The following is a 27,669-nucleotide window of genomic DNA, read 5'->3' as shown; positions in this document are numbered from 1 at the left end:
ATTCGGGCAGGCCATTTTTTTTTTTTGTGGGGACAACACTCTCCGCAGAAGAGTGAGTGTATAAACACTTGAGTTTATGCCACCGGTCTGAGATCGCTGAGATACAAAAAACCTTTTATCCAATGAAAATTTCAAAAGCTTCTTTTCTTTAAAATCATTCATCTTCGTACGAAGAACAATAATAAATATTTACGATCAGTGATAAAAATACATTAAAACATCTCATTGAAATTTAAATATTTACTATGAAATACAAAATCACAGCCGGGATTTTTGTTTGAATGAAAAGGGGATAAGTTTATTCAGTTGATCAATCAAACCGTTTGACTTAAGCCAAAGCCTTCTTGGCAGCGTCAGCTGGGTTAACCTTCTTTTCACGGTTGAATCTTTGACGAGATGGTGGAGTTCTGATTCTTCTGTCGGTTCTAGATCTGACTCTGACAATTCTAGCGTGAATGGCACAAGAGACACAGTAGTGCAATTTGTTGTACAATTTTGGCAAAGCGTATTCAGAGTAGACGGAAGCATCAGACAAATCTCTGACAGCAGCGGCTTCAACGATGTTTCTGATGGTGACTCTCTTGATAGCCTTATCCTTTGGAACACATCTGGCACAGTTGATACATCTAACTGGCTTGACGTGACCTCTACCCTTCTTGTTTCTACCGTTGGAAGCTCTCTTTTTTGGCATGTTGACTATTAACAAATTGTTAGTTTTCCATTAAATTCCAATTATAGTTTGTTTTTTCTAAAATTTCTGGATTTCTATTTGAATTCAAGATAGTGTAGGTATGCAACAGTTTGATTAGATTGTAATATTGTTGATTACTGAATTCTGTTCTATGGCAATTGAAATTTTTTGATTCTTAGTTCTATGTTTGATCTGGAAAAATCTCCACTTGATACAATTTACTTTCTTTTTATCCATAATGATTCGAACTTGATGATCAGTGAGTGATATAACAATTGAGTTGATAAAACGTTATGATGATGATGATGATAGATACTTAATAATCTGAAAAGTTTTCTCTAATTATTGATCATATTAACAATTTTTCAGTCCCAAAGTCCAATACTATTATAATGAATGAAAATTCCAAGCTCGCAATAATAACATCTCATACCCCCACTACTACTTTGTTTCAAACGCTTTCCGTAATATCTTGTACATACCTTTATTTGTTGATACTTCTTAACTAATCTAATAGGAAAAGTTGACTGGAAACAAGCACCGCTGAATTATTTTGTCAAGAGGAATTGAAAAAAGTCCTTAGAACAGTCACGTGTGGAGTAGAACTCACAGTCACAAGGAGTAATTTGGTAGCCCCAGTCACATGTATATCACGTAAATCCAAAATCTTTAGGGCACCAATCTGACAAACTGGACAGTGCCACTAACCTTATGTACACGTGATACATTTTCTGAATTTTCCAACCGATAATATCACCCGGAAATAAGCACCGCGGTCAACCAACCAAATCGCAGGAATTTGGCGTTCAGCCAGTAATCACCAGGTTTTTTTTTTTCTAAGACCACACCATTTTTCAGATTAGAGAGAAAAAAAAAAAAATAGAAAGCTTTAATAAAAGCCTTCACAAGATCTTTTGAAACAACACACCAACACAATAAAACAGGTAAGTAAACATTTGGTACTTGGGATTACTGAGGACGAAAAATTACAAGGATAACTACAAAAGAGACGTAGAAAAAAAAAAACAAAGGAGAAGAGGATTCATCAGAAACTAACCGTGAATTTTAATTAAAGATCTAAAATGTTTGCCTTGAGAAGAGCTGCTGCTTTCCGTCCTGTCGTCAGACCAATGTCTGCTCGTTTCTTCAACACCACCAGAATAACCTTGAACAGCACTCCAGTAAAGACTGCTGCCAACTTGGCTGAAGTTGTCAACAAGGAATCCCTTATCGGTCAAGGTGCCAAAGAAGGTACTATTCCAACTGATTTGGAACAAGCAACCGGTTTGGAAAGATTGGAATTGTTGGGTAAGTTGGAAGGTATTGATATTTTCGACACCAAGCCATTGGACTCCTCTAGAATCGGTACCGTTGAAAACCCAATCATGGTCGACTCTTTTGACGACTACAGATACATTGGTTGTACCGGTAGCCCAGCCGACTCCCATGAAGTTCAATGGATGAGATTGACCGGTGAAAAGCTTTCTAGATGTTGGGAATGTGGTTCCGTTTACAAATTGAACGAATGTGGTGTCCCACAAGATGATCACCACCACTAAATGGAAACACAAGTGCATACTGGGGGGATAAAAGGAGCAATATTCTAATTATTCTTTATTTATTTTTTTGAGAATATTGTTTCTAAAGGAGAAGAGTGTTAATCAATATTAATATAATCAACCGGAAAGTAAAAAAAATGATTCCAAGATATTTTTTTTTCACAAATAACATTGATAAAACAAATGAAGAAAAAGAATAGTACAAGCAGGTAGAACAAACTTGAAAAGAAAAATTAGGAGAATCTGTTCTTTTTTTTTTTTAATTATTATTTTAATATTACACAGGAGGCAGTTTGTTTTAGGATTATCTTATATTTATCTTGTATTTTTTTTAAACCATTATTTTATTTCTAATTATTTGTTTACTAATAAACATTGCATCCGTTCTAACGTCATTTTGTTTGGATTTATAATAATCATAGGCGTCATTTTGACATGAGAAAGGGTGGCAGAAGAACACAAGGTTATTTAATTCATTCAAATAGTTCCCTTGAGAGATTTATGATAGGCATAAAGTTTCAACCATTTGTTACACTGTCATTCTTGCTTTCAGCAGCAAGCTGAGTCTCCTAAAGCAATTTGTTATGTAACAACCACCGATCTCATTGTAAAGTTTCTTGCAAGACATTAATTTGACTCCACGTTCAAATATTTCACTTTTTGTTGCTTGTTTTTATTTTTGACCATCAAAATCGAAAAATTAACACTAAGAATGAACGCTCACAGATTGATTAACAAATGAATATGCAAACTACAATAGTTACAATAATTTGAACTGTCTAATAATCAACAAACATCAATCCAAGTTATTGAAGATTGAGTTGCACCAGTAGTGAAATCTCAAATTGGTGACGCTAAAAGGAAAAAAAAAAAAAAAAAAGATAAATCAAAAGAGACACAGATATGGGAATTTCTTTATGATCTTGTCACTTGCGTTAAATCTACATATGAAGGATGGTAGCTTTGCAAAGTTTATCGCAAGCATTAGATGTCGAGAGGCCATTTAGCAAAATGACATGCAGGTTTTGCATGTGAACATTTCGTACAAATAAACATGAATGAGAAATCAAAATAAGACTTTCAATAAAAACAGAAAAAATAAATATGCAACACCAAAACAAATGCTAAGCGCTCTAGAAACAATCAGAGATATGAAACAGAAAATGAAAAACTAAAGAATAAAGAACAAAAAACCAACAACAAAATAAAGTAATAATAGAATAAACAAAGGAAAAATCAATCACAACCAGCTAGATGGTCCAAAGGTTTCGCCTGATTTCACAGTATAATATGGCTTTGATTTCCAGTCAAGAGTATCCTTATAAACTTGATTTCCCCACCACGTTAAAGTGACCCCCGGATACGTAATACACAAGAAAATTACCACTGTAGCCACAGCAACACCGGCTTCTACGGCAGCACCCATAACGTAATTATACTTGGCATGCCATCTAGGCCATTTACCCCCAATGAACTTGTTGAGGAAGAATGAAGCCACGAAATAAAGACTGTAGTTGTACACTGTGCTAGGAGGAATGTTTCCTGGACCGGTGAAGAAAACAGGAGCACTAAGTTTTCCATACCACTTATTTGGATATCTTCTCCAAAGTAGCCAAGTTATCACTGGACAGAATGCACCAATGAGGAAGAACCAAGTAATGGAATGATACCTCTTTCCAAAACTGAATAAATGGCCTGGCAAACTCCAAATGATAGAAGCATTGAAAACAGTGCGACCATCACTGCATATGAATCCATCAGGTTGGTCAGTAGTGCAGACACCCTTGATATTCTTTCTCATCCAATCTTGAAGCCCGACCATAATGAAACTGGCAATAATGGTGGAATAAAGTTGGGCGAAAAACAAAATTCTTGGTGGGATTTTGCAGTATTGAGCAAGCTTAAGATCTTTTGAAAGAGAGAGACCTTGAGTTGTGGTGACATAACCTGTAAGCTTAAACAAGAGATTCGCCATTGGTCTAAGAGGCATCATATATCCAGCAACCAATTCAGTAATGATATTCAATCCGACATGTTGATTAGTTATAGACTCCAAAACCCCTTGAGGAACGAAATTAATGATAGAAATCATATAAGCAATCACCAAACCCCAAGCAGGGAACTGTTTTTGCCAAATACAAATACACAAAAATGACAAGCCAACAGTTGAAACGAAAACTATTGCATACCACCAATCTGGAGCTTCTTTGTACTTGTTCATCATTCTTTTGTGAATGTCCTCACCACCATTCTTTGCATTCTTCAATTTTTCCCAAATTTCATGGCCATGATAAAGATAAGTGTGAACGAAAATCCCAACCACTGCAGCAAAGTTTAAAGCATAAGATAATAAGTAGGAAAATGGAACGAAAATAGGGGAGTATTCTTTATATTTCTGAAGGTTGATGGTATAATCTGGGTTCAAAACTTTTGAGACATTAAACTTACTTTGAGTATTGTCAAAGGTGCTGCTAGAAATCATTGGCATATACTTAGCATCCCACGTATTAGTGTAGTATAATATTGGCAAAATCAATACAAAAAACAAGAACACCGAACCATAAGTATTGGCGACAACCCAGAATGGGGTAGCAAAAACCGAGCCAGACATGGCTTGCGAGATTTGAGTATAGTCAAAAGTGATTGGCAATAAACCAAGCCCCGATTCAACTCCAAACAAAGAATTCACCACAAAATTGTTTCTTGTTAATGGTCCCCACAAAACAATCGAGAAATAACCTAGACCTTTGAACAAGAATCCAGGAAACCAATACCAAACAAACGAAATGCAGAAAGCCACCAAAAAAAATTTATACCTAGAAGCCTTCCATCCGTTGACAATAGTTCTGTCAAGGCCTTTATCGTTAAGGGCATCAAACAAGGAAACCGAGATTAAAGTTTGCGGCCAAATCGCAGAGGCCGGATACACGATCCATCTTCTGGTGAGCCCAGCCAACCCATAACCGGCCATTTGAGTGGACATAACGAGCAAGATTTCGTATCCAAAATTCACATCCATATTGTAGAAATTTGTTTGAGCAATCAAGATATTCATGGCGTATGCGGTCGATGATGTTAGCGAGACACAAATGGTAATCAATGCATGTTCTTTTTTGGAGAATTTTCCACCGGGATTCAAATCGAAGAACCTGCATTTGTGACATTGTATATCAGGGAGCCTTCCAAAGAGGTTACCAACAGGAAAGCAAATCACTTGGGCAACGATGAAGTTAACACTGAGAGTCGGGTATCTTAATGAGAAGAATTGGTTGATGGCAGCAAAGATCGCGACAAATACGGTGACAAGAAACCATGTTCTCCAGTGATTGAGTCTGACTTCTTCGTCATCCAACGGAACATTTTGTCTAACTTCTGGATAAGGGCTGTTGGAAAGAAGTGTTGGGTCGTCGGTGAATACAGTGGTGATATCATCATCAGGGATTTCTATGTATCCTGGAAGGCGATCGGCGCTGTGTAAAGTTTCCTGATCATAAATCAGTTGATTCTTTTCACTAATTTTTTTACCTGGAGTAGCACATCTTGTTTTCAGCTCTCTATCAAAACATTCTGAATTGTCGTCGGCAGTTATAGCATAAGGACTGCCATATACTAACTCCGAATTTTTTGGGTTCATTATTGCCCAAAATGATGTAGTAGAAAGGGGATACCTAGAAATTTAATGGAAGGAGATACAAAACTCAAAGAGAAGATTCTAACAAAAATACTTGGGGATTTTATAGAGAATATATATAAATTTTGTATGGTACCTGTATGTCAATTATTGACTGTGTATGCGGCTTAATAGGACAGAATGCAGCTCCTCGAAATTGTGGCGATCCGGTAAGCCCTCCCTTGCCAAAAGAAAAAAGAAAAAAGAAAAAAGACTGGTTGAATGTAATTAATAAATAGTTGTATATATTTATGTATAATTATATTTTTCTTACACTATATAATATATTATTTGTAGTTATTGAAAGAGGTTGGCGAGGACATTTGATCAATTTTTTTTTGAGAGCGAATTGACAAGGTTTTAGTTTCCTTAATTTAGGAACATGAGATCACCTACCAGTTTTGGAAGGTCTATCATAGATAATATCGTAAGGGAGTTCAATCAAAGTCAACACAATCTCATGTGAAATGAGATAAAGATATGCTTTTATTATACATGGAATTCCCAGGTGGGCGGACCACACCACCATGCGAGGTATCTATGCTGCTTTGTTGTTAAAACTACTTACAGCGCCTTTTTGAAAAGGAAGCCCCGTATGGTAATACGTATTTGAAATACAGCTGACCTATAATAATATCTATCAAAATAGAGGGCATTCTCCTGGCTCTTTCTAGTGATATCACTGTGTGTCTTGTTGATCAACCGGTTATTAATAGACAGTACCCTCCAGGCAGTCGACGGGAAAAGAATGTTGGATGCTATCACCCATTGTCACGTGTACGTAGAGTTTTCTCTTTTATTCTTTTTTTGTCTGTTTGTTTGTTTGTGGCCCTTCTAGTTGCAATGATTCAATTCCTTTAGATCATCGATCTCAACTGGTGCCTTCCAAGTCAACCATTAGAAAATGAAATCCTACTACTACGACGAATCAGATCCTTCGAGCTATCAGCATGACCATGACTCAGGAATTGAGGTAACCCCAGAACAGCTTAAGCAGATTGGCGTGTTGTATTATCACTTGGATAACATGGATGATGTCAACAAATTAGCCAAACAAAGAGAATATAAAAACAGAGATCAGATTAGTCTATCAAGTAACAGTTTTCCGGGAGGTCAGGAAGCCCTAAAGGCCAAATTGGACACATTTATCGAAGAGCATCTCCACGAAGATGAAGAAATCCGTTACATTGTCGAAGGCAGCGGGTTCTTCGATGTTAGGGACTCCAATGATAAATGGATTAGAAACAAATGTGAGAAAAATGATTTATTGATATTGCCTGCCGGTATTTACCACAGATTCACTTTGGATTGTGATAACAACGTGGTTGCCTTGAGGTTATTCAAAGATGAGCCAAAATGGATCGCTCTAAACCGTCCTGTCAGTGCTGACAATCAATACCGTGAAGAATATTTGCAATCAATCAAAGCTTAGTCTCAATTTCTACGCTGGATTTTTTACAAGTATATTGGCTTTTACAAGTTTTTTTTATCACCAGTTCTGGTAGTGGTTGATTGTTTTTGTTTTTTTTTATCTTCCAATAGTAGAAGAAAACTGTATTTATTTGGGGTTATTATTAATATCAATGAGGTTATTTCTGGTTTATCACATCTACTCAGTAAAACCACACTTTTGACAACGAGTATGTCTGTTTTGGGAGATGTTATGTATTACGTAATCGCTGACATAGGCATGGTTCCAACAGTTTTCCTTTTTTTTTTTTTCTTCTTTGAATTTTCATCAACTGCGCAGTGCGTGTGATCGTCTCGAGAAATTCATAGTTGGTGCCCTTGTCACTTGATATATTTTATTATTATTAATTATTTTTTTTACTACCAAGATAGCTATGAGCTCAGATACCAAGACCTCTGGTCTTTCCAAAGAGGAGAAGCAAAGAAGTATGTTGAAATGAGCTGGGTATTGGCACACATTATGCCAATTTGAGATGATACATTTCTTTGAAACTACAAGTACTAACCAATCGATCCAGAATTCCAACAACAATATAATGATTTCCAGGAGACAATAAATCAATTAACTGAGAAAATCAACCAGTTGAGAGGTGATTATGACGAGCACACGTATGTGTTGATATGAAGCTTCCTGTTCTTCGATAACCAAAGGATTTGATAACAATAGTTAACCAAATTTTTTTTGTGATTGTTTGTTGTTTTTGGGAATTAATCTTCCTATTTAAAGTTGATGACTAACATAACTCTAGAATTGTATTGGATACATTGAAAAAGGCTCCAAAAGATCGTAACTGTTATAGAATGGTTGGTGGGGTACTTATTTCAAATACTGCCGAGGAAGCAGCACAAATTCTAGAAACCAAGGCCAAAAATGTGAGTACCATTTTAAAGCTCCTTTACCAATATCTGTTTGGTTATAATTCACATAACTAGGAGTGCAATTTACTAACATAGAATATTACAGATCGTCACTGCATTAGACAACCTTTCAAAAGAATTGGTGAAAACTCATAAAGAGTTTGAAAAATGGAAGGTACGTATTTTATTATTATCAATTGAGTTGATATATACTATTGATTCATTTATTTTTGTTGATTACATTGGTTAGCATGATATTTCTTCAAAAATTACAATTATGGTCACAATACTAACTATAAATAAAAATAGAAGGACACTGGGGTTAAAATCGTTCGTACTGACTAAGCAATATCGTTCATATATACCAATCAAAGTTTTGTATTATAACTCGCTCTCTTTTATTGTATTGTATTGTTGTAAGTGTTCCATGTATGAATATGGGGATACCCAAGAATACGTCAACGTGACTTTGAGAAAAATCGGGGCACAAAAACACAAAAGTAGGCGATGATACCTCCCCAATCCACCATGATGTCTACCATTAAGCCTGAGAGGTATTATTATTCTTTACAATTAAAGCGAACTAGGAAGGAAGAAAACTATACGGACAGACTATGAAAATACTACTAAACCAAACACCCAGGTCAATTGCTATTGTATCAAATAAACGTGCCCTCTTAATCCAAGATCCGTTCTATCGAAGTCAAAACACTGCATCCCATCACAATAGTAAACAAACGAAATCAACGGATCCCAATTCTCTGAAGCGATGCGTGGTAGAGTTTGTGGACTCTTGGAAACTTGACCGTAAAAAGTACATTGAGTTGTCCTCGGTGTATGATATCGATTGCTTGGGTGTTTTGGGATTGATATCCATCAACGATTATTCTTTTCTTATCATCATCACAAAAGCACTAGAAGTCGGAAGTCCTAGACCTAACGAGAAAATCTTTCAGATCCAAGACGTAGAATTCATATGTCTAAACAGTACGGATTTTGATTCAATTTTTTCCCACACAAAGTATCAAGTAACGGATCCAACAAGTCATGATTCGTCACATCATGGTGGCCATAAAAGGGATGATGATGATCAATATACCTACCCTTTCAATGTCATGAAAAAATCATTGCTTAAAGGGAACTTTTACTTTGCCAATAGCTTTGATTTAACTAATAGTTTGCAAAACAGAGATACTTCCAGGTCGGTATACCATCATTCTTTGTTCAACTTCAACAAAAAATTTCTTTGGAATAGCTTGTTTATTGAAGAGCTAACACAATTCAGAGACCGTTTAGGGAATACAGAAAGGAAGATCTTTGATGAATGTAGGTTCCTCGGTATAATTATTCGGGGGTTTGTCCAAACATTGAACAGTACCATTAATTTGGAAAAACGTGAATCAGACAGAAAATCAAGTGTTATTCAACAGGAATCTTTAATCACATTGATCTCTAAAATCGGCCATGATAGATCGGGGAAAATCTTTGGAGTGAATGGTTTGGATGATGAAGGAAATGTGGCCAACTATATCGAATCGGAGGTGATATTCTATAATGAACACTATTGCATTTCTTATGCCATTATTAGGGGAAATGTTCCAATTTATTACGAAATTGATAACCAGCAATCTTCATCATTACTCAAGAAAATTCAAATCAACAGACCTTTCGATGCAACGCAGCAGGCTTTTAGAAAACATTTTGATTCATTGATAAAATCTTTTGGCGAAATTCACTTAGTTAACGAGATTACATCATCGATTGCCATTGAAGATATAGAAAGGAAACCAGCAAATAATGGGAATAATAATCATAATCTTCTTTCTAATCACAAAAAGGGAAGAAATGGAATCGAGTTTGATATATTCAACAATTACTACGAACATTTTCAAAAATTAGTGGAAAATCCGAATTATAGGGACTTGTTGAAAATGAACAACTTCAATTTCTCACTATCAAATCTCCAAAGGAACCAAGTTAGCATATCACAAATCATATATGCTGTTGAAGATTCGATTTTCAGATTTGCGGCCCTTTGTTATGATAATATCAATAAAAATCATGTCAACAAGCAATCAGGGGTTTTCAGAGTTTGTTCTTTTGATATGGCTGATAAATGCAATGAGTTACAAAAAATAATTTCCAAGCAGGTGTTATTGGCAGCTTTAAGAGATACCTACAGTTATGTAATTGATGTCGATAAAAGCACGGGAGCATTGGTTTATGACACTTTTTTCTCCAAGCTTAATGAAGATCTTTGGACAAAATTGGGCTATTTATGGAATGGTAATAATAATATAATCAACAGGATTTTATCAAAATACAACACTGAATTGAAGCAAGTTAACAAGAAGGGAAATATTATCAATAATAACTTTGATTTACTGAATGAGTACTTGTCTGAGCCAGTATTTGATGATGATTCAATTTCTCATAGTCCTGAAAATGGGAGTCTTTTGGTTCCCCCTGCACAAGGAAAAAAGAGGACTAGCTTCTTGAATAGTTTCACCGATATGACCTTGTCGACATCGAAGAAATTATTCAACCTTTCAAATTATAAAGATTGGCTAAATGATTTGGAAAAAAGAAATAACATTATTTCTGTGTTTTTAGGTAAAGAGCAAATTGATTATCACGGGAATGTGATTAGGAAAATCACCCTTTATGATCCAATAAATGATTACGTTAATAATGAATTGAAGAAATTGTCTGACAGTTATTTATCTGAAAAACAAATTTCCATTTTTACGGGTACCTTTAATGTTAATGGGACTTGTTATGAAGGAGATTTATCATCTTGGCTATTTCCTGAGGCTGATTATAAATTACTGAATGACGATGTGGCTGAGGATTTTGATACCTCTAAGCAAATTCATTATGATAAAATGCCAGATATGTTTTATATTGGTTTGCAAGAGATTGTCGAGTTGACTCCTGGGCAAATCATGAATGTCGACAGTACTAATAGAAATTTCTGGGAGCGCAAGATCCTCTTTGAGCTCAATAATAAAATTGATAACACTAACGGAAATAAGGGACAAGATAAATATATTTTGTTATGGTCGGGCCATCTTGGTGGGTTATTGGCAGTGCTTTATATTAAAAACTCACAAACTGCATTTATCAAGAGAATTGAAGAAAGTATGAAGAAAACTGGTTTAGGGGGGATGGCGGCCAATAAAGGTGGAATTGCCGTCAGCGTTCAATATTCTGATACCACTTTTTGTTTTGTGACGTCTCACTTAGCAGCGGGTTTAAACAATGTTGAGGAACGCCATCAGAATTTTAAAAGTTTGAATACCGGTTTGAGATTTTCCGGAAATAAAACAATACGATCTCATGATATTATTATTTGGCTTGGAGATTTCAATTATAGAATTGGGTCGACCAATGAGGATGTTAGATCGAGGATTAGCCGAAGGAAATATGGTGAGTTGTTTGAGCTTGATCAATTGAATCAACAAATGCAATCGGGAGATGCATTCCCATATTACCAAGAGTTTGAAATCAAATTCAAACCGACGTATAAATTCAATAAGAATGAAGACACTTATGACATTTCTGAAAAGATGAGAATTCCTGCGTGGTGTGATCGGATTTTGAGTCAAAGCAAGCAATTGAAACAATTGACCTATGGTGCATGTTTTGATATCATGTTTTCTGATCATCGGCCGGTTTTTGGGCTGTTTTTAGCCAAAGCAATCATCATTAATGAGACATTGAAAAACAAACTATCGGGAGAACTATATGCCAACCGGAAACGAAAATTTGGAGACATTGATAGTTTTATTTTATCTAATAATTTGAGTGATCTAATGAGAAAGGCAAATTTCAATAATGAGTCAATTACGGAGCTCCAGCAACCATCTTCGGACAAAGATAAATGGTGGTTCAGTAATGGATTGTTAGCCAAGGTGGAATTATTTGAAAACATTCGCAATGTGAAGGAATTTGATGAAAAATCAGAAGCTGATCGTGATGAACTATTGCAATCTTTTATCAATCTCAATGGGGAATTCAAATATGAGCCAGGGATGTATATCAATCCCAATAGACCGGCCAACCCATTTGAGTTTACTGATGAACCGGATTTCATTTATCCTTAATTTTAATTCATTTATTTTTGTGTGGATACAGACAATAAACGACTGGTTGATTATCATGCCTTATTATGTAAGATAAGAGGGTGCGTGGGGGTGTCTTGTGGATATGGTGTTTTTTTTTTCTGCTGTCACCGATTAAAGAGAATCTGGGGATCATCATCCTTTGGTCATTACAGTTGTTGTATATATATTATTTTCTAAGGCGTTTATCATAATAATAATCTACCTAATATTTTGCAAATTACACCTCATATAATAAAGATGTTTGGGCTTGATCTTCAAGAGGAAATTTGCTTTTATAAAAAGTATCACAGTAACTCGGTCAATGTGATGATCCATATCACCTGTGTTCCTATGATTCTTTTTTCATATGTTGTGTTGTGCTCATACTTAGAATTGCCTTCTGAATGGCTTACGCCCGTATTAGGAGAATCGTCGGCGATAAAAAAGCTACAACCGTACTTGAACCTTGGTTTATTGGTTTCGATAGTCTACTCGATATTTTACATCATGTTGGACTGGTTTGGGTTCTTGGCCGCCCCGATCTTGCTTGGGTTCAGCGTGGGTAGTAAGTGGTTGGTCATGAACAAGTTTGAACAAGACACTTACCAAGTGATGTGGTTTTTGGTGGTGGTGAATGTTTTCAGCTGGATTGCTCAGTTCATTGGCCACGGGGTTTACGAAGGGAAAAAGCCGGCATTGCTTGATAGCTTGGTCCAGGCATTGTTGTTGGCTCCGTATTTTGTGCTTTTTGAAATTGCGTTTGCTTTAGGGTTTCGCAAGGATTTGGAGAAGGATTTAAATAACAAGACTGCAAGAATCCTTTCCCAAGAAAGAAAGCAGCAACAGAAACTGGAGTAGTAGTTGTGTAGCATCGGTCTCGACCATCATCAATGCTTTTTCTTTTTCGCTCTTTTCTTTTTTTACATATATACATACATACTTTTCGTTTGATTGTTTTTCACACTGTGGAATCTTCATTGTTGATGTTCTACCAATATATCTATATATATTTCGGCTAATAGTGATGTTGTGTATGCCGAGGTTGTGGCGACAGATCTTGGTGTTGTCCAGCAGATGTGGTTGCTGTAGAATACCGTGTATAGCCTTTTTAGCAGTTTTTGTATCGATAACTGTGATGGTGCCGTTTCTCCAAAAAGTTTTTTTTGCTTCTATCGGAAAACTATATAAGACCCCCGCCAACAGCCGTGATTTGCTACACTATCCATAATTCCAAGTACACCCACAAATTTCTCCAAATATTCTCACAAAAATGGTCACCAGAATTGCTAAACCAAAGGTCTTGTTAACTTGCGACATTCCTGAACATATCCCAGAATATCAAGAGTTCCAAAAGTACTTTGACGTTGTGGTAAGTAATTTATTTGCCGGCATTCCTCGGGAAAATCACACCTGAAAATTCCACGATGTTGGAACCTTTTTTTTTTTTCACTTTCACTAACAAAACCCACTAGCATCTCCATAATCCTTCCAGACAACAGCTCATCCATGCTTTCAAGAACGAATTAAGTGATATCCAGGCAATTTATTCGGGTTGGGATGGGCTCAGCAATATTAAACATTTTGATGAGGAAATGATTCAAAACTCCCCAGAATCCCTCAAGATCATCAGCATTGGCTCTGTTGGCCACGATAACTACGATTCCAAAGCTATGAGATCCCTTCGAAACATTCATTTGACCAACGTTCCTTCTTTGGACTCTAGTGATGGTGATGTTGCTGACGCAGCATTGTATTTCACGTTGTCGACTTTCCGTCATTTCCAAACTTTTGAAAAATCATTAAAGGAATCCGGCACAACTTTGGCTGCTAGAGAAGATCTCCATGCCACCGATTACGATTACACTAATGGTAGAGGTGGTGCTGAAAAATTATCAGGGTTTGCCTTTGGTCACATTTCTGGTGGCAAAAATGTCAACTCCCCTAGAGGCAAGAATGCCGCCATCATTGGGTTCGGAGCTATCGGTAGAGCGGTTGGTGACAGATTGAGTGCCATTGGTATGAATATTCATTACACAAAAAGAACTCCGTTGCCAAAATCTCAATTACCAAAACATTACATCGCCACCCATCATGATTCTCTTGAATCGATATTACCAATTGCCGACGTGGTGGTGTTATGTGTTCCAGGCACCCCAGAAAATAGACATTTGATCAACGAGAAAACCATTGCTCTCTTGCCAAGTCAAGGGTCAAGAATCATCAATGTTGGTAGAGGCTCTTTAATTGATGAGGCTGCTCTTATCAGAGGTTTGCAAAATGGTAAGGTTATCAGTGCTGGGTTGGACGTGTTTGAAAATGAACCATTTGTGAATGCTGAACTATTGAAGAGAGACGATGTAATTCTGACACCTCATTGTGGTTCATCCACCCTTGAGGTGTATGAATTCGGAGCTGTTTCTGCAATGAAACAAATTTTTGAAGCTTTATTGCTCAACAAAGCTCCAGAAAATTTAGTCAACTAGGATCTATAATATAGCTGAGATCAAGTTAATATTCTACAGGATAGGCAAAAACATAAATAGAAAGAAAGAGAAAAAAAAATAGAAAAAATAGAAAAAATAGGGAAAAAAAGCAGCAAACTCTCAGAAATAATATTTTCTTTAGATTTATTCTTCGTTTGTTTTTGTAAGTAACTCTGCCGTTTGTCAGTACTTTGATATTACAACAACGTGAAAGCCCTTTATTTTGCGCTCGGGTAACCCACACCATTACTTCTGCTTACTTGTGTCAACCGCTTCACCCATCAGCCTCTCGCAATGGCAATATCAATGATTGTTAAAATGAACCATTAGAATTCCCGTTATTCATAGTCTTCAAAGTTCTTGGAGGGTCTAGTAAAAAGATCTCCGAAACTGTTACTTCATACTCTCAACAACAACAACAACAACAACAACAACAAAAAAAAAAAAAAAACATATGACGAAATGGCAGAAACAGGGCCGTTATTAGTTGATGCACAAACAACGCATTCCTCATCAGATCTCAAGAAATTTACTCTTGTAGTATCATTTTTTGTGATCTCCTTGATTTCATTTCTTGGACAAACAGAAGTTACTCAATATATTTACTCGTCACCAAAATATCAATTCAACCAGCCGTATTTCTTATTATTTTTGACACATGGGTCATGGATGCTCTTATGGCCTATACAATTGGTGGGGGTCGGGTTGTGGAACATTTACCATGATAATAAAGGTAAATATCTTAGATTGGAAGATATAAGGCAGGCTGATTATTTCAAAGGGAATCTACAACAATATATAAGAAAAGAAATACAATCGGCGTACAAAATCTCAGAGATCATATACAATCATCATAATGGATGGTTGCCTGATAATCCTCATATTTCCCAATTTGATTACGATAATTTGTCTTTCATCAGTTTCTTCAGCTGCTCTGCTGCTGTCAAGTATATTATCAAGAGATCACTATTGGCAACCCTTATCATTACCACGGCATCCATTACCTGGTATGTGGCAATGATTTATTCTTATTCTAATGATGTCACTGCCATCTATAATTGTTGTGCATTTTTCGCGTACTTATTCTCGATCCCCTTATTGAAAGAACAGTTTTCTTGGTTAAAAATAAGCAGTGTGACCATTGCCATTAGTGGGGTGTTTATGGTGGTTTATAGCGGTAATCAGACTGAAGAGTCTACCAAATCTCATAGATTTTTTGGTAATATTTTGATTTCCCTTGGGTCAATCTGTTATGGCTATTACGATGTGTATTACAAAAAATATCTTTGTGTTCCACATCATAGCCATCGTATGGTTGATTCGAAACAACAAACGTTGTATTCTAACTTTATCTGCTCTTTAATTGGTGGGTCTAGTGTTTTGATTTTATCTATATTGATTGTTTTCATCCATGTCTCTGGTTTGAAGAAGTTCAGCATTGATTATCCACTTAGTATTTGGTTTTTTGTTTCGATTTCTGTGCTCTGCAACTTGTTGTATTCCTCTGCAATGTTGGTTTTATATGCATTGACCTCTCCAGTCTTAGGAGCTGTTAGTTCATTAACAACAATTTTTTTGGTTGGTATGTTTGAATGGCTTGTGTTTGGTAATGGATTGAATGGGTTTCAGTTGTTTGGGGATGTGATAGTTATTGTTGGTTTCGGTGTTTTAAGTTACGCTTATTGGAAGGAAATAGTGACAGAGGACAATGGGGAGTAGTTTCTGATATAAATCACAATATAAACCATATGTTATTGTCTCGCTTAATGTATTGGTTTTCAAGTATCTCAAAAAAATCAAATAGTTCTCTTCCATATATCAAAAATTCAGTGGAAAACATTGTTCAATATATGGTTATAGATCTGTCCTGTACCGGTATTACCCAATTGCTTATGTAAGGCGCATTGTTGTTTGTGTGACAAAAAGGAAAAAAAAAATGAACCCTTCCGTTTTTTTTTTGCAAGGCTTATAGTTTTATTCGCACATGGACATGAATACTCTTATTGATGTTCTGATTTCTCATTTTACACCCTACTTGACTATTTGATTTCTTTATAAATCTTTTCCTCTTGTTCTCTATATCATAACAATATCAAAATAAATAAAAAAAAGAAGAAAAAAATAAGATAGAGAAAGGAGAAAAGAAGAAGAAAAAGAGTTGATAAATAAAGAGGTCCTGCTTTCAGATCATGAACAACACATCATCTACTATACTACTGAAAAAGCTGTTGGGAGAAATAAGTCCCACTATTGATGAGTACACAGCATACTATATTCCTGACTGGTTGACTATTCAGTTTCTTGTCAACACATGTATTTCTTTTGCCCCGTTGTTCTCTTACGGGTCCACCGTCTGGAGCATTGAAAAAAACAAGTCCACTTTGGGATTCTCTATCGATATCTGTTGTACCATGATTGTTTCCAGTATATTGAGAATAAACTTTTATTTTGTTGAACCATTTGAGCTCACGTTATTGAGGCAGTCGATAATAATGATCTTCATCCATATCATCTTGTTGAAAGTTTCGTTGAAATATAAGTTGAAAAATTATACCGTGAAGAATCTCCATCAATATACATCAACTATCGACGAAATCAGAAGCTATTTGTATGATATAAACAATGAAAGAAGCTCAAGAAACCCAGTATTGTTAATTTTTGAAATATTCATGATTGTCTTTAAAAATTTTATCAAGTTTTTTGATCCGTATTATAAACGATCATTTGAATTCTGGCAGTGGAATGAAGAAAGCAAATACTGGTGGTTTTTGGGGAAATTTTACGTGGTTAACTTAATCATGACTCTAATATTCAAGAACTCCAAACTTTATGGGAATTTGATTGGGAGTGCCAGTTTGCTTATCGAGAGTTTGTTGCCATTACCCCAAATATTGTTGATGAATAGACTCAAGTCGATTAATGGCTTTAAGACGGTTTTATTGTTAAGTTGGTACTGTGGTGATCTAACCAAGATAACGTACCTTCTTTTTGGTGCCAAAGGGACCTCCTTCTTGTTTGTTTTCTTCGGATTGTTTCAAATGTTTTTGGATGTAATCATTGGGTTCCAATATGTCTATTATGGGCATTACTATACTGTGGACTATATGCAACCTGATATTGAAATGCAAGAAAAACCAAGGAGATCGATTGAATTAGTAGATGCTACAAATCAGAGTTCTTCATGATTTTAAGAGCCATATTCATTGTATTCCACAAAATCCATAATTTATCCGGAATTATCATTAATCCATAATTTATCCGGAATTATCATTACCATTTCTGCATTTTTCAAGTTGTTCATTAGAAATTATCATTTGATAAGCATAGATTGTTATATTTTTGATTTTTTTTTTTTTTCCAGCCAGATTTTGATAAATTTTTTGATTTTTCTTCTATTTTTGCTTTTTTTATTTTGGCATCCCTGCATTTTCTTATCACATATACCAATTCATAATAATTAATACCGATTAAATACCCCCAACCCTATTGTAAGTATTTATACGTAATAGTTGTGAGAAAAGAAAAAAAAAAGTGAAAATACTGAGACGATACTCCAACTTTTTGCCCTTGAGTTTTGTTTGGAAAGAAAAAAACAAGGTTTCCTGAGTGTAACCTTGCAAGGAATTTTCGCGTCTGTTACTTGACCTGTAACATGATAATTTGATATATTAAAATTTCATGTATCCATAAAATCTTGAAAATATAAAAGTTTTTTTTGGAAACTCAATAATAAAGAGAAACTGAGATAAAAAGACGTTGGATATAATAAATGAATATTCATCTCAAAAGATTTATATATAATAAGCAGTGATAATAATAACACTTCCGCGACGCACAACTGCTGTGAATTATCACCACTGTTCATGGACAATTAACAACACTGATTTTAACTTGTTCTAATTACCTGTTGTGATCTCTCAATAACTACCAGTATATATATATCATATATCTTAATGAGCGTGTAATACTCTTTCTATTTAGGGATTAGTCTATTGTTGCATACTTTGAGGGAGATTCTGTTTTCAGGATCTTCAGAGCACTTTAAGAAATATACTATTTAAGGATCTTGAAATCCTACAGCACAGCAATAGACAGTAAAATACTGATTAATTACAGGTCCATTCGTCAGTCCAATTCTTGTAATGGGAGGTGATCAGCTGTTTAATCCTTCACAGAGTGCCTCAGAGAGAAATGGAACACAGCAAGATGGGACTGGTGATGAAAGATTCTGGTATTTTTTAATGCTAAAATTAATATTCATATGGTTATTGACTATAATTACTGATACAATCATGAATGAAAAAGGATTGGAAACTGAAAGAAAGCGGCTTGTGCTAATTTTTTTCTGGATATTGCTATGGGTTATATTCCAGTTATAAAATACGTGATATACTTCGTTGGAAAGTGGGAACAGAATCAAAATTGAAAGGGTTTTATGAAAAGAAAAGGGGTTTAAAATAAATATTAAGGAGGGAGAGAAGAATAACTCGTTGAAATAGAAGACTTTGTATTATTCTTTAAAGTCCTGTTGATGATAGTTATTGTAATCGACTTATTGCTAATTACGCGTTTATGTTTAAACATCCAACAAATATGTAAGTAAAAAATGGAACTATAAAACCCTGTAAGCAAAAAATCATCTGTATTTTCACCAATAATTTAGAATACTTTTTGGTGTTATTATTTAATTAGAAAGGATGCTTATATTTGAATCATATCTAAAAATATTTATTTCTTTTTCATTTACGCGTTTGGTTGGTAATTACCTTGATCAGCCACAGTTTCACGTTTATATTTGTATTTTGTATTTTGTATTTTCATTCACAATAATTTGTTCTTCCTATCCTTTTCAGTATATTTAAGATACGTGTTATGATTTATTCTTTCATGAGCCGATGAGAAGAAATTCTTCTTCTTGTAGAACACGCGCTTAAAACATCCAGTCGTCTCAAGAATAATTCAAACAAAAAAAAAAAAAAAAAAACTTCTTTAAAAAATGGAAATTAATATCTCACTAAAATGCCAATATATCGTTGAATTTGAAGCCCATTTTATACTACTGGGAACATAAGTTTATAATTGACGCCTTTTCTAAGAAATTCTGTCAAAATGAGAAAAGGATCGCTAATTATTTGTCGTACTTCTTGGGTGCTAACCATCTGATCGTCATTAAGTGTGGACGCATTAAAAAGTTGGAAATAAATTCTGCTACACAAAGGAAAAGGAGTTCGGTAGGTGCTATTTTAGTTAACACCAATTGATTATTCTCTATCTTTCTTACATCGACAGCATACTGTTGGGTTACTGGAACCTTCTTCCAAGTTTCGCACGTTTAACTAAATAGAAGTTATTAGTGTCATCTATATACAAAGAAATGCTAATCCAAGGCTTAAAATATCCAGATGAGGCATTACTTGTCGCTGAAGAAGTGTATGGCCAATGGGTGGTGGACCCTTTAGTCAATGAGAGGACGGTACCACCAAAATGGTACATTTCATACTAGATGACGCAATATTGAGAATTAAATGGACTTGTAGGGCTGAAACAGAAAACTAAGCTACAATTATCTATATTTACTTCATTTTTTTATGCTATAAATTACTGCTCAGTGATTGTTATTATCTTGTATTTTGCCCTTTGTTATGGTCTTTATTATTCTCTGTTTAGCTTCACAAAAAATGCTGCATAATAATAATAGTAGTACAAATGTCGGAGCCAAAGCTTCCAAAAAGAAAAAAAAATGTATCTGATTGCCATCCATGATTTTAATAACCCACGCCCTGAGTTGCAGGACACCATACAAGAAATAATAGTATAGATAAATAAAGAATGGAACATTCGTAGGTGTATTTCAGGCTGTTATATAGAATAATGAAGATACTTGAAAAGCGAAGAAAAAGGACGAAAAAAGAAAAAAGAAATTGAAAAGGTATAAAAATACATTAGAAGAAATAGAAGTGAATTAAATAATGGTAATAAGAATAATCAATGAAATCACCGATTAACAGTAAAGAAGGAATAGAAGTGGCAAAAATTTTTTAATAGTAAACATAAAACGAAGTTCACATTTTCTCATTCCTTAAAAGGGTATTAGAATAATAAAACAAGTGAGAAAAAGAAGGCCAAAATGGAAGCAGAGATTCCACTAGCTCTGGAAGCAGAGCCTTGGTAAGCTTCAATGGAAGCAGTCTCACTTGGAGAAGAGGAAGAAGAAGAGGCAGATTGTTGAACAATAATTGGAGTTGATTGAGATGAAGAGGATGAACTGCTGGAAGAAGCTTGTTGAGCAACACTTGGAGCAGCACCAGAGCTAGATTCAGATGGAGAAGAAGAAGAAGAAGAAGAGTCAGAGGAAGAACCAGAGGAAGAACCAGAGGAAGAACCAGAGGAAGAACCAGAGCTAGATTCAGATGGAGAAGAAGAGGAGGAGCCAGAGGAAGCACCAGAAGAGGAGCCAGAAGAGGAGCCAGAGTTAGATGGGGATGAAGAGGAAGAACCAGAAGAAGAACCAGAAGAAGAACCAGAGCTAGATTCAGATGGAGAAGAAGAGGAGGAGCCAGAGCTAGATGGAGTAGAAGTAGCAGCTGCTTTAGTGCTGGTAACAATAGTGCATCCGTGGACACTACAAGAAGTGATGGTTTCAATTTCAGTAGTGTAATCATTAACAATGTCAACGGAAGTGCTCATTGGAGAACCAGTCAAGGTGGAAGCAGAAGCACTCAAGGTAGAAGCAGAAGAAGCAGAAGCAGTGTTATTACCGTAGTAACCAGTTGGGGTTGAAACTTCAGTGGCTTCTGGAGTCAAGATTTCAACAGTACCGGTACCAGAAGCTGGGTTGGCTGGGGAGATGGTGGAAGTAGAAACGTAAGATCCAGTCCATGGGAGGGTGGTAGTGACAGTGGCGCCAGGAGTGAAGATTTCGTCAGAAATAGTGGCATTGACACTGTTACCGGTTGGATAAACAGTAGTTTCACTAGCAGTAAGACCGGTCCAGTAAGAGGTGATGGTGGTGCTCTTGTCTGGGATGGCAATAATAATAGTGGCAACGTCATTGGTACCAGTTGGGTATTCGGTGGTGACAATGGAAGAGTAGGTTTCAGTCCAACCTTCAGTGGTGGTAGTAGACAAGTCTGGAATGAATTCACTAACAGTGATGACAGAATCGTTACCGGATGGGTAGTATGTGGTCAAATAGGTAGTGGTTTCGGTCCAGTGGGTCTTAATGGTGGTGGTTAAATCTGGGATGAATTCAGAAACAGTGATCACAGTGTTAGAACCAGTTGGGTAGATGGTGGTGTAAGAAGTGGTTTCACCGGTGTATTGCACAGGAACGGTGGTAGTAACATCAGGAATGAATTCAGAAACAGTGATCACAGTGTGGTTACCAGCACCATCTGGGTACACAGTAGTGAGGGAAATGGTTTCACCAGTGAAGTGAGTGATGGTGGTAGTAGTGGTATCTGGGATGAATTCAGAAACAGTGATGTAAGTACCAGAGCTGGTTGGGTTGGTGGTGGTGTAAGAAGTGTTAGCACCAGTGTAGTGGGTGGTGTAGGTGGTAGTAGCATCTGGGATGAATTCAGAAACAGTGATCACAGTGTGGTTACCGGCGCCATCTGGATAAACAGTAGTACGAGAAATTGTTTCACCAGTGTAATGAGTGATGGTGGTGGTAGTGGTATCTGGAATGAATTCAGAAACGGTAATGTAAGTACCAGTACTGGTTGGGTTGGTGGTGGTGTAAGAAGTGTTAGCACCAGTGTAGTGGGTGGTGTAGGTGGTAGTAGCATCTGGGATGAATTCAGAAACAGTGATAACAGTGTGGTTACCGGCGCCATCTGGATAAACAGTAGTACGAGAAATGGTTTCACCGGTGTAATGAGTGATGGTGGTGGTAGTGGTATCTGGGATGTATTCAGAGACAGTGATGTAAGTGCCAGTACTGGTTGGGTTGGTGGTGGTGTAAGAGGTGTTAGCACCAGTGTAGTGGGTGGTGTAAGTGGTAGTAGCATCTGGAATGAATTCAGAAACAGTGATAACGGTGTTAGAACCGGTTGGGTAAATGGTGGTAAGAGAAACAGTTTCACCAGTGTAGTGAGTAATGGTGGTAGTAGTGATATCTGGAATATATTCAGAAACAGTAATCACAGAGTTGTCACCAGTTGGGTAGTAGGTAGTGAAGGAAACAGTTTCACCAGTGTAATGAGTTGGGATGGTGGTGGTGATATCTGGGATGAATTCACTAACAGTGATAACAGTGTTAGCACCAGTTGGGTAGATGGTAGTGTAGGAAGTGGTTTCACCAGTGTAGTGGACAGAAGTAGTAGTGGTAACATCTGGAATGAACTCAGAAACAGTGATAACAGTGTTGGTACCAGAACCATCTGGGTACACAGTAGTGAGGGAAACGGTTTCACCAGTAAAGTGGGTGATGGTAGTAGTAGTAGTATCTGGGATGTATTCAGAGACAGTGATATCAGTACCAGTACCAGTTGGGTTAGTAGTAGTGTAGGAGGTGGTTTCACCAGTGTAGTGGGTGGTGTAACTAGTAGTTCCATCTGGAATGAACTCGCTAACAGTAACAATGGTATTGTCGCCAGTTGGCCAAATAGTGGTGTACGAAGTGGTCTTACCAGTGTAATGGGTGGTGGTGGTGGTGGTGGTATCTGGAATATCAACAACCACGGTGTTGGTACCAGCTGGAGAGCCTGCAGTCTCAGTGGTAACGGTGGAAGTGTAAGTATTGGTCCAGTGTTCGGTTGTTGTAGTTGATCTGTGGTATGGAGTTTCAACAATGACGGTAACGTCGCTGGTGATATCGGCTGGGGTGGTGGTGGTGGTAGAAGTGCCAGTACCGGTCCATTCGGTGGTGACAGTGGTAGTGGCTTCAGGAGTTTCGATCACAACTTCAATTGGAGAACTTGGGTTGGACATGGTAGTGGTGTAAGTGGAGGTGTGAGAGCCAGTCCAAACAGAAGTGGTGGTAGTAGTGGTAGCTGGAGCAACCGGGTAGATGGTAGTACATGTTGAGTCCTCTTCATCGAACTGGTAAACAGAATCACCAAAAGTGGTAACATTGGTACCATCTGGATAAGTGACAACCAAATCCAAGTTAGCATAATGGACCATGTTAACGTAGTCGATTCTGGTTGGGTAATAGTAACCACTTTCAAGATAAGTTTGTCTTGAGGCGTCGTAATCAAGACCATCATCAGCAATAGAACCAGTAGTATAAATGACAGCATCACTGAAATTGGCATGAGTAGAAAGAGTGGTGCTTGCACAACAATCAAAAGCGGCATTGGAAGCGAAATACAAAACAACAGCATCATCAGTGGTCTTGAAGTCGAAGTTATAGTAACCAGTTTGCTCAGCGTAGAAATAACCAGTAAGAATCAAAGTGAAGTTGGAAACGGTAAGATTGTCACCGTAGATATCACCCCAAATGATACCTGATTCAATAGCTGGGAAAAGAATATCAATATCTTTGACATTGTTGGCAGTAGCAACCAATTGACCATATTCAGAATACTCATACTCCACGAAGTCTTGATCGTATCCTCTACCATTGGTATAGTTGTAGAATCTCGCGTAGAAACCTTCACCGGTATAATCAGTACTCACATAACAACCCATACTATCATGGATAGCACCTCTGTTACCTGGAGCACCATCTTGGGCGTTGGCAAGATATGAAAATGACTGTAAGAGTGTCACAGAGGACAAAAGAGTACTAAACCACATGCTAATTATCTTAGGATATGACAAGCGTGATGGGATGGATGACTTAGATAAAAAAAAAGAAAAGTAAATGGAAAGAAATAATATAATTTGTGCACGAAATTGGATATCTAATGGATATATATGTATTTTAGCCCTTGTACAGTGAAACTAACGCAGCCAGAGTTCGGGACAAGTCGAGCCATCGTAAGAAATTATTGTTTTGGGTAAAACGTTTTCCTAGTTCGTTTATGTTCTTATTTTTTTTCTTGTTTCCCTATCCATTTGTCTCAGTTTTGTCCCCCCTTCTTGATTTTACTATTTGCACGTAGAGTTTACCATTGTCAGTTTTATTAGCCGTTGCATTGACGTTTTAGCGTGCATATTATGGATAGTCTCTTCTCCTAGTTGCAGCACTAAAGTAAATCATGAGAAAGTGTTGAGATTACCATGTTATTCTGGAATTTTTTTCTTTTTTTTTAAGCTTGGAATATACAAATACTTGATATTGAATTGTATGGTGCCACCATATTATCTTGATTTTATTCATTGAATGCCAGGTCATCTTGAGTCGCGGCTTTTGACCTAGTCCGAAAACTTGGGTTTGCTTACTTCTGCTTCTGCATCTAGGGAAACCAAATTTCCCAATAGGGTATTTTGATAGCCTATGCAAATCGTAAAATATCTTTTCCGAATAGGGGTATATTATGGATGTTGCTGTCCACTTGGAGTACCGTTTCCAAAAATTATTGTCACAATAAGAATAAATCAAATATAATGCAATACAATGCAATACAATACAACACAATTCAACACAACAAAATAAAATGAAATGAGATCACATAAAATTAAATAGAATAAATAAAATAAGTAAATCACACTAAAAGAAAAAACCTCGAAGTTTATTAGTAGATGCGAGGTTAGGCGTTTCGACTTTTTGTTTACGCCATATGGATACTGCTGAAACGGGAAGTCTCTAGGGAACTTTATATTTTGGCGGCAACAACACAAGTAGCGGGTGATGGTTATTCATCTTCAGTAGGTATCCTTGCGCTGCAATCAAAACAAATGAACAAATATTTTCTGACAAAGGTAATGTGATCATTCTAATTATTTGTCAAGTAGTATGAAATCTTTGTAGCAAAAAGATTGAAAAAGGCAATCGTTATTGCCCCCCCCCTCTTTTCTTTTTTTTTTTCTTGTTGAGTGATGGTGGCCAGAAACAAACACAAGGTTTTTGGACAACAGTAATTTGCGGCGGGCGACACTGGGGGTCATGCATATCAAACTCTATTGCCCAGAACTTGGAAGCTCTGGGCATCGACACCACAAAATAACAATAAAAAACAACAAAATAAATATATGCTTTATGAAATTCTGTGGTTTTGAGGTCTATCAAAATCAGATCGATGCTGATAATATTTTTGTTCATTGCTTTTTATTTCCGTTTTCATTTTTTGGTTGTGCAAATGAAACCATTTAGCCGCTTCTGTTGGTTATGTCTTTATTCACTGAACGCCTAAATTCTTTCGAAAAAGAAAAACTAAACTAAGAAGGAGTAATAGCATAGCAAGCACATTATTTCCACATTATGGCCTGTTATCTTTACTTGTTGTGCTTTTTTTTTCCGTTTCTTTACTCTTTTTGTTTTAGCACGTCTTTTAGCTCCCAAACTAAAGTAACAGAGAATAAAATTGGCCACCAAAAACCTAAATCAAATAACATGGCATGCAAGTCGGGATTCCCAATTCTTAAAGCGTTGCAAAACACACCTGAAAAGGTAGTCCAAAATAAAATATCTCGTTATTTTATGCCCCCCCCCCCCCCTCCCCCCTTTTTTTTTCTTTCTTTTTGTTGCTGGATGTTTTCTATTTACGAAAAGTTTCTGCAGAGCCAACTTTTCATCACCTCAAGCCTCTCCCTGTTGCTTGTATTCCATTAACTTTCCCAGCAAAGAAATCAATGCACACATCATTTATTATATGGATATGCTAATCCTCTAAATGGAAATCAAAAAGTTAACAGTTTGTGTTTGTATTTCTTGGTAGAATTGTAGTGAGTTTGGGATAGGGGTGCAGTTCAAAATACCACGCTTACTAAAATCAAGTATTTTTAATACGGATATTAGTATTAGTTATGTAAATACCCAAATTTTCTCTGCTACTCTTCCCACTGTGTAGCAAGCTTCTATGAAATGGGGAAAATTCCAATAAACCTACGCTATTAGACGGTTGACAAATTGGGCAAGTTCCACCAACTAACGATAACAATTTTCTGCATTTTTCGATATGCTATTTTTCTGCATTTTTCGATATGCTATTTTTCATTAGTTCTTACGAGATATTGATATATTTTTTCCTTTCTTTTTCTTATCAATGAATTATTGCGGTATGGTATCATGAACTACAGAATAATTAGAATTTTGGTATATCAAAGGTGAGTCCTCTACACTACCATAAACGTGAAAAAGAATATGCTCATGGTTATCGTAATGAACTTGCCAATTTCTCCTGTCTTGATGTTTAAAGAGGTCTCAGGACGTTGGCATGGTCAGTTTTCTTTTCTTTTTTTTTATTTTTGTTGTGTGTGCATCTTACACATTTTCACGGATATTGTATTATTGATTCACCTTTCGTCACAATTATTCCTATCGTTTCTAGGAGGTTGTTCCCATCTATAATTCACTCTATCCATGAAATAAGTTCAGTAATATACCATACGTTTTTTTTTTTTGAGAATATTCATTGGAAATAAAATATTGTTTGTTGTCTTTCTCCAAAAAATCAGGTTATGCTTCTTTTTGCACAAGTTATGCGGAGGCATGCAATGACTCTTATCATCCGTGCGCTTGTCTGAAGCGCAGGACGTAAAACCGGATTTCAAGAAAAGACTCGGTATGTTGGAAAAGAAGATTAGCTCTATTAAGCAAGAAAACACATATTGCGGCCAAAATAATAGCAGTTACTGAATTTCTTTTTTTTTTTTATCGCTACTGATTTGTGTGACAAATAATGTAAAATAAAGGAGAAAAAAAACAACCAGAAAAATTCCCTCCAAAAGATTTTCGCCTAAACAGCTCTAATGCATGCACCTTGAAACGCTAAAATACTGC

At 36.3% G+C, this 27,669-nt stretch overlaps 12 protein-coding genes across 12 annotated transcripts; 8 read left to right on the top strand and 4 right to left on the bottom strand. All coding sequences in view use genetic code 12, as the record gives it.

The window, feature by feature from the left end:
• Nucleotides 1–328: 328 nt before the first annotated feature.
• Nucleotides 329–691, bottom strand: RPS26A (40S ribosomal protein eS26 RPS26A; the record flags this gene model as incomplete). The annotated part of the gene is made up of 1 exon (XM_064998977.1): nt 329–691. The coding sequence occupies one exon, from the start codon at nt 689–691 to the stop codon at nt 329–331; it is 363 nt and encodes a 120-aa protein (XP_064855049.1).
• Nucleotides 692–1,773: 1,082 nt separating this feature from the next.
• Nucleotides 1,774–2,250, top strand: COX4 (cytochrome c oxidase subunit IV; the record flags this gene model as incomplete). Its single annotated transcript, XM_064998976.1, has 1 exon — nt 1,774–2,250. One exon carries the CDS (start codon nt 1,774–1,776, stop codon nt 2,248–2,250), a length of 477 nt encoding a protein of 158 aa, XP_064855048.1.
• Nucleotides 2,251–3,490: 1,240 nt separating this feature from the next.
• On the bottom strand, nt 3,491–5,884 carry OPT1 (oligopeptide transporter OPT1; the record flags this gene model as incomplete). The annotated part of the gene is made up of 1 exon (XM_064998975.1): nt 3,491–5,884. One exon carries the CDS (start codon nt 5,882–5,884, stop codon nt 3,491–3,493), a length of 2,394 nt encoding a protein of 797 aa, XP_064855047.1.
• A 940-nt stretch (nt 5,885–6,824) lies between these two features.
• Nucleotides 6,825–7,352, top strand: ADI1 (acireductone dioxygenase (Ni2+-requiring); the record flags this gene model as incomplete). Its single annotated transcript, XM_064998974.1, has 1 exon — nt 6,825–7,352. The coding sequence occupies one exon, from the start codon at nt 6,825–6,827 to the stop codon at nt 7,350–7,352; it is 528 nt and encodes a 175-aa protein (XP_064855046.1).
• Nucleotides 7,353–7,764: 412 nt separating this feature from the next.
• Nucleotides 7,765–8,593, top strand: GIM4 (tubulin-binding prefolding complex subunit GIM4; the record flags this gene model as incomplete). The annotated part of the gene is made up of 5 exons (XM_064998973.1): nt 7,765–7,816; nt 7,909–7,999; nt 8,140–8,263; nt 8,355–8,423; nt 8,558–8,593. The coding sequence occupies 5 exons, from the start codon at nt 7,765–7,767 to the stop codon at nt 8,591–8,593; spliced, it is 372 nt and encodes a 123-aa protein (XP_064855045.1).
• Nucleotides 8,594–8,862: 269 nt separating this feature from the next.
• On the top strand, nt 8,863–12,354 carry INP51 (phosphoinositide 5-phosphatase INP51; the record flags this gene model as incomplete). Its single annotated transcript, XM_064998972.1, has 1 exon — nt 8,863–12,354. One exon carries the CDS (start codon nt 8,863–8,865, stop codon nt 12,352–12,354), a length of 3,492 nt encoding a protein of 1,163 aa, XP_064855044.1.
• A 258-nt stretch (nt 12,355–12,612) lies between these two features.
• Nucleotides 12,613–13,212, top strand: MPO1 (2-hydroxy-palmitic acid dioxygenase MPO1; the record flags this gene model as incomplete). Its single annotated transcript, XM_064998971.1, has 1 exon — nt 12,613–13,212. One exon carries the CDS (start codon nt 12,613–12,615, stop codon nt 13,210–13,212), a length of 600 nt encoding a protein of 199 aa, XP_064855043.1.
• Nucleotides 13,213–13,624: 412 nt separating this feature from the next.
• On the top strand, nt 13,625–14,837 carry DASC09_053710 (putative hydroxyacid dehydrogenase; the record flags this gene model as incomplete). The annotated part of the gene is made up of 2 exons (XM_064998970.1): nt 13,625–13,723; nt 13,827–14,837. The coding sequence occupies 2 exons, from the start codon at nt 13,625–13,627 to the stop codon at nt 14,835–14,837; spliced, it is 1,110 nt and encodes a 369-aa protein (XP_064855042.1).
• Nucleotides 14,838–15,299: 462 nt separating this feature from the next.
• Nucleotides 15,300–16,556, top strand: DASC09_053700 (DMT family transporter; the record flags this gene model as incomplete). Its single annotated transcript, XM_064998969.1, has 1 exon — nt 15,300–16,556. The coding sequence occupies one exon, from the start codon at nt 15,300–15,302 to the stop codon at nt 16,554–16,556; it is 1,257 nt and encodes a 418-aa protein (XP_064855041.1).
• A 470-nt stretch (nt 16,557–17,026) lies between these two features.
• ANY1 (Any1p) lies at nt 17,027–18,022 on the top strand (the record flags this gene model as incomplete). The annotated part of the gene is made up of 1 exon (XM_064998968.1): nt 17,027–18,022. The coding sequence occupies one exon, from the start codon at nt 17,027–17,029 to the stop codon at nt 18,020–18,022; it is 996 nt and encodes a 331-aa protein (XP_064855040.1).
• Nucleotides 18,023–20,138: 2,116 nt separating this feature from the next.
• DASC09_053680 (uncharacterized protein) lies at nt 20,139–20,330 on the bottom strand (the record flags this gene model as incomplete). Its single annotated transcript, XM_064998967.1, has 1 exon — nt 20,139–20,330. The coding sequence occupies one exon, from the start codon at nt 20,328–20,330 to the stop codon at nt 20,139–20,141; it is 192 nt and encodes a 63-aa protein (XP_064855039.1).
• Nucleotides 20,331–20,927: 597 nt separating this feature from the next.
• On the bottom strand, nt 20,928–24,581 carry DASC09_053670 (uncharacterized protein; the record flags this gene model as incomplete). Its single annotated transcript, XM_064998966.1, has 2 exons — nt 20,928–21,421; nt 23,921–24,581. The coding sequence occupies 2 exons, from the start codon at nt 24,579–24,581 to the stop codon at nt 20,928–20,930; spliced, it is 1,155 nt and encodes a 384-aa protein (XP_064855038.1).
• Nucleotides 24,582–27,669: the final 3,088 nt, after the last annotated feature.

This window comes from Saccharomycopsis crataegensis, assembly GCF_037102585.1.
Source record: "Saccharomycopsis crataegensis DNA, jcf7180000000087, whole genome shotgun sequence".
NCBI lineage: Eukaryota > Fungi > Ascomycota > Saccharomycetes > Ascoideales > Saccharomycopsidaceae > Saccharomycopsis > Saccharomycopsis crataegensis.
This window is presented reverse-complemented; position numbering and strand designations above follow the sequence as displayed.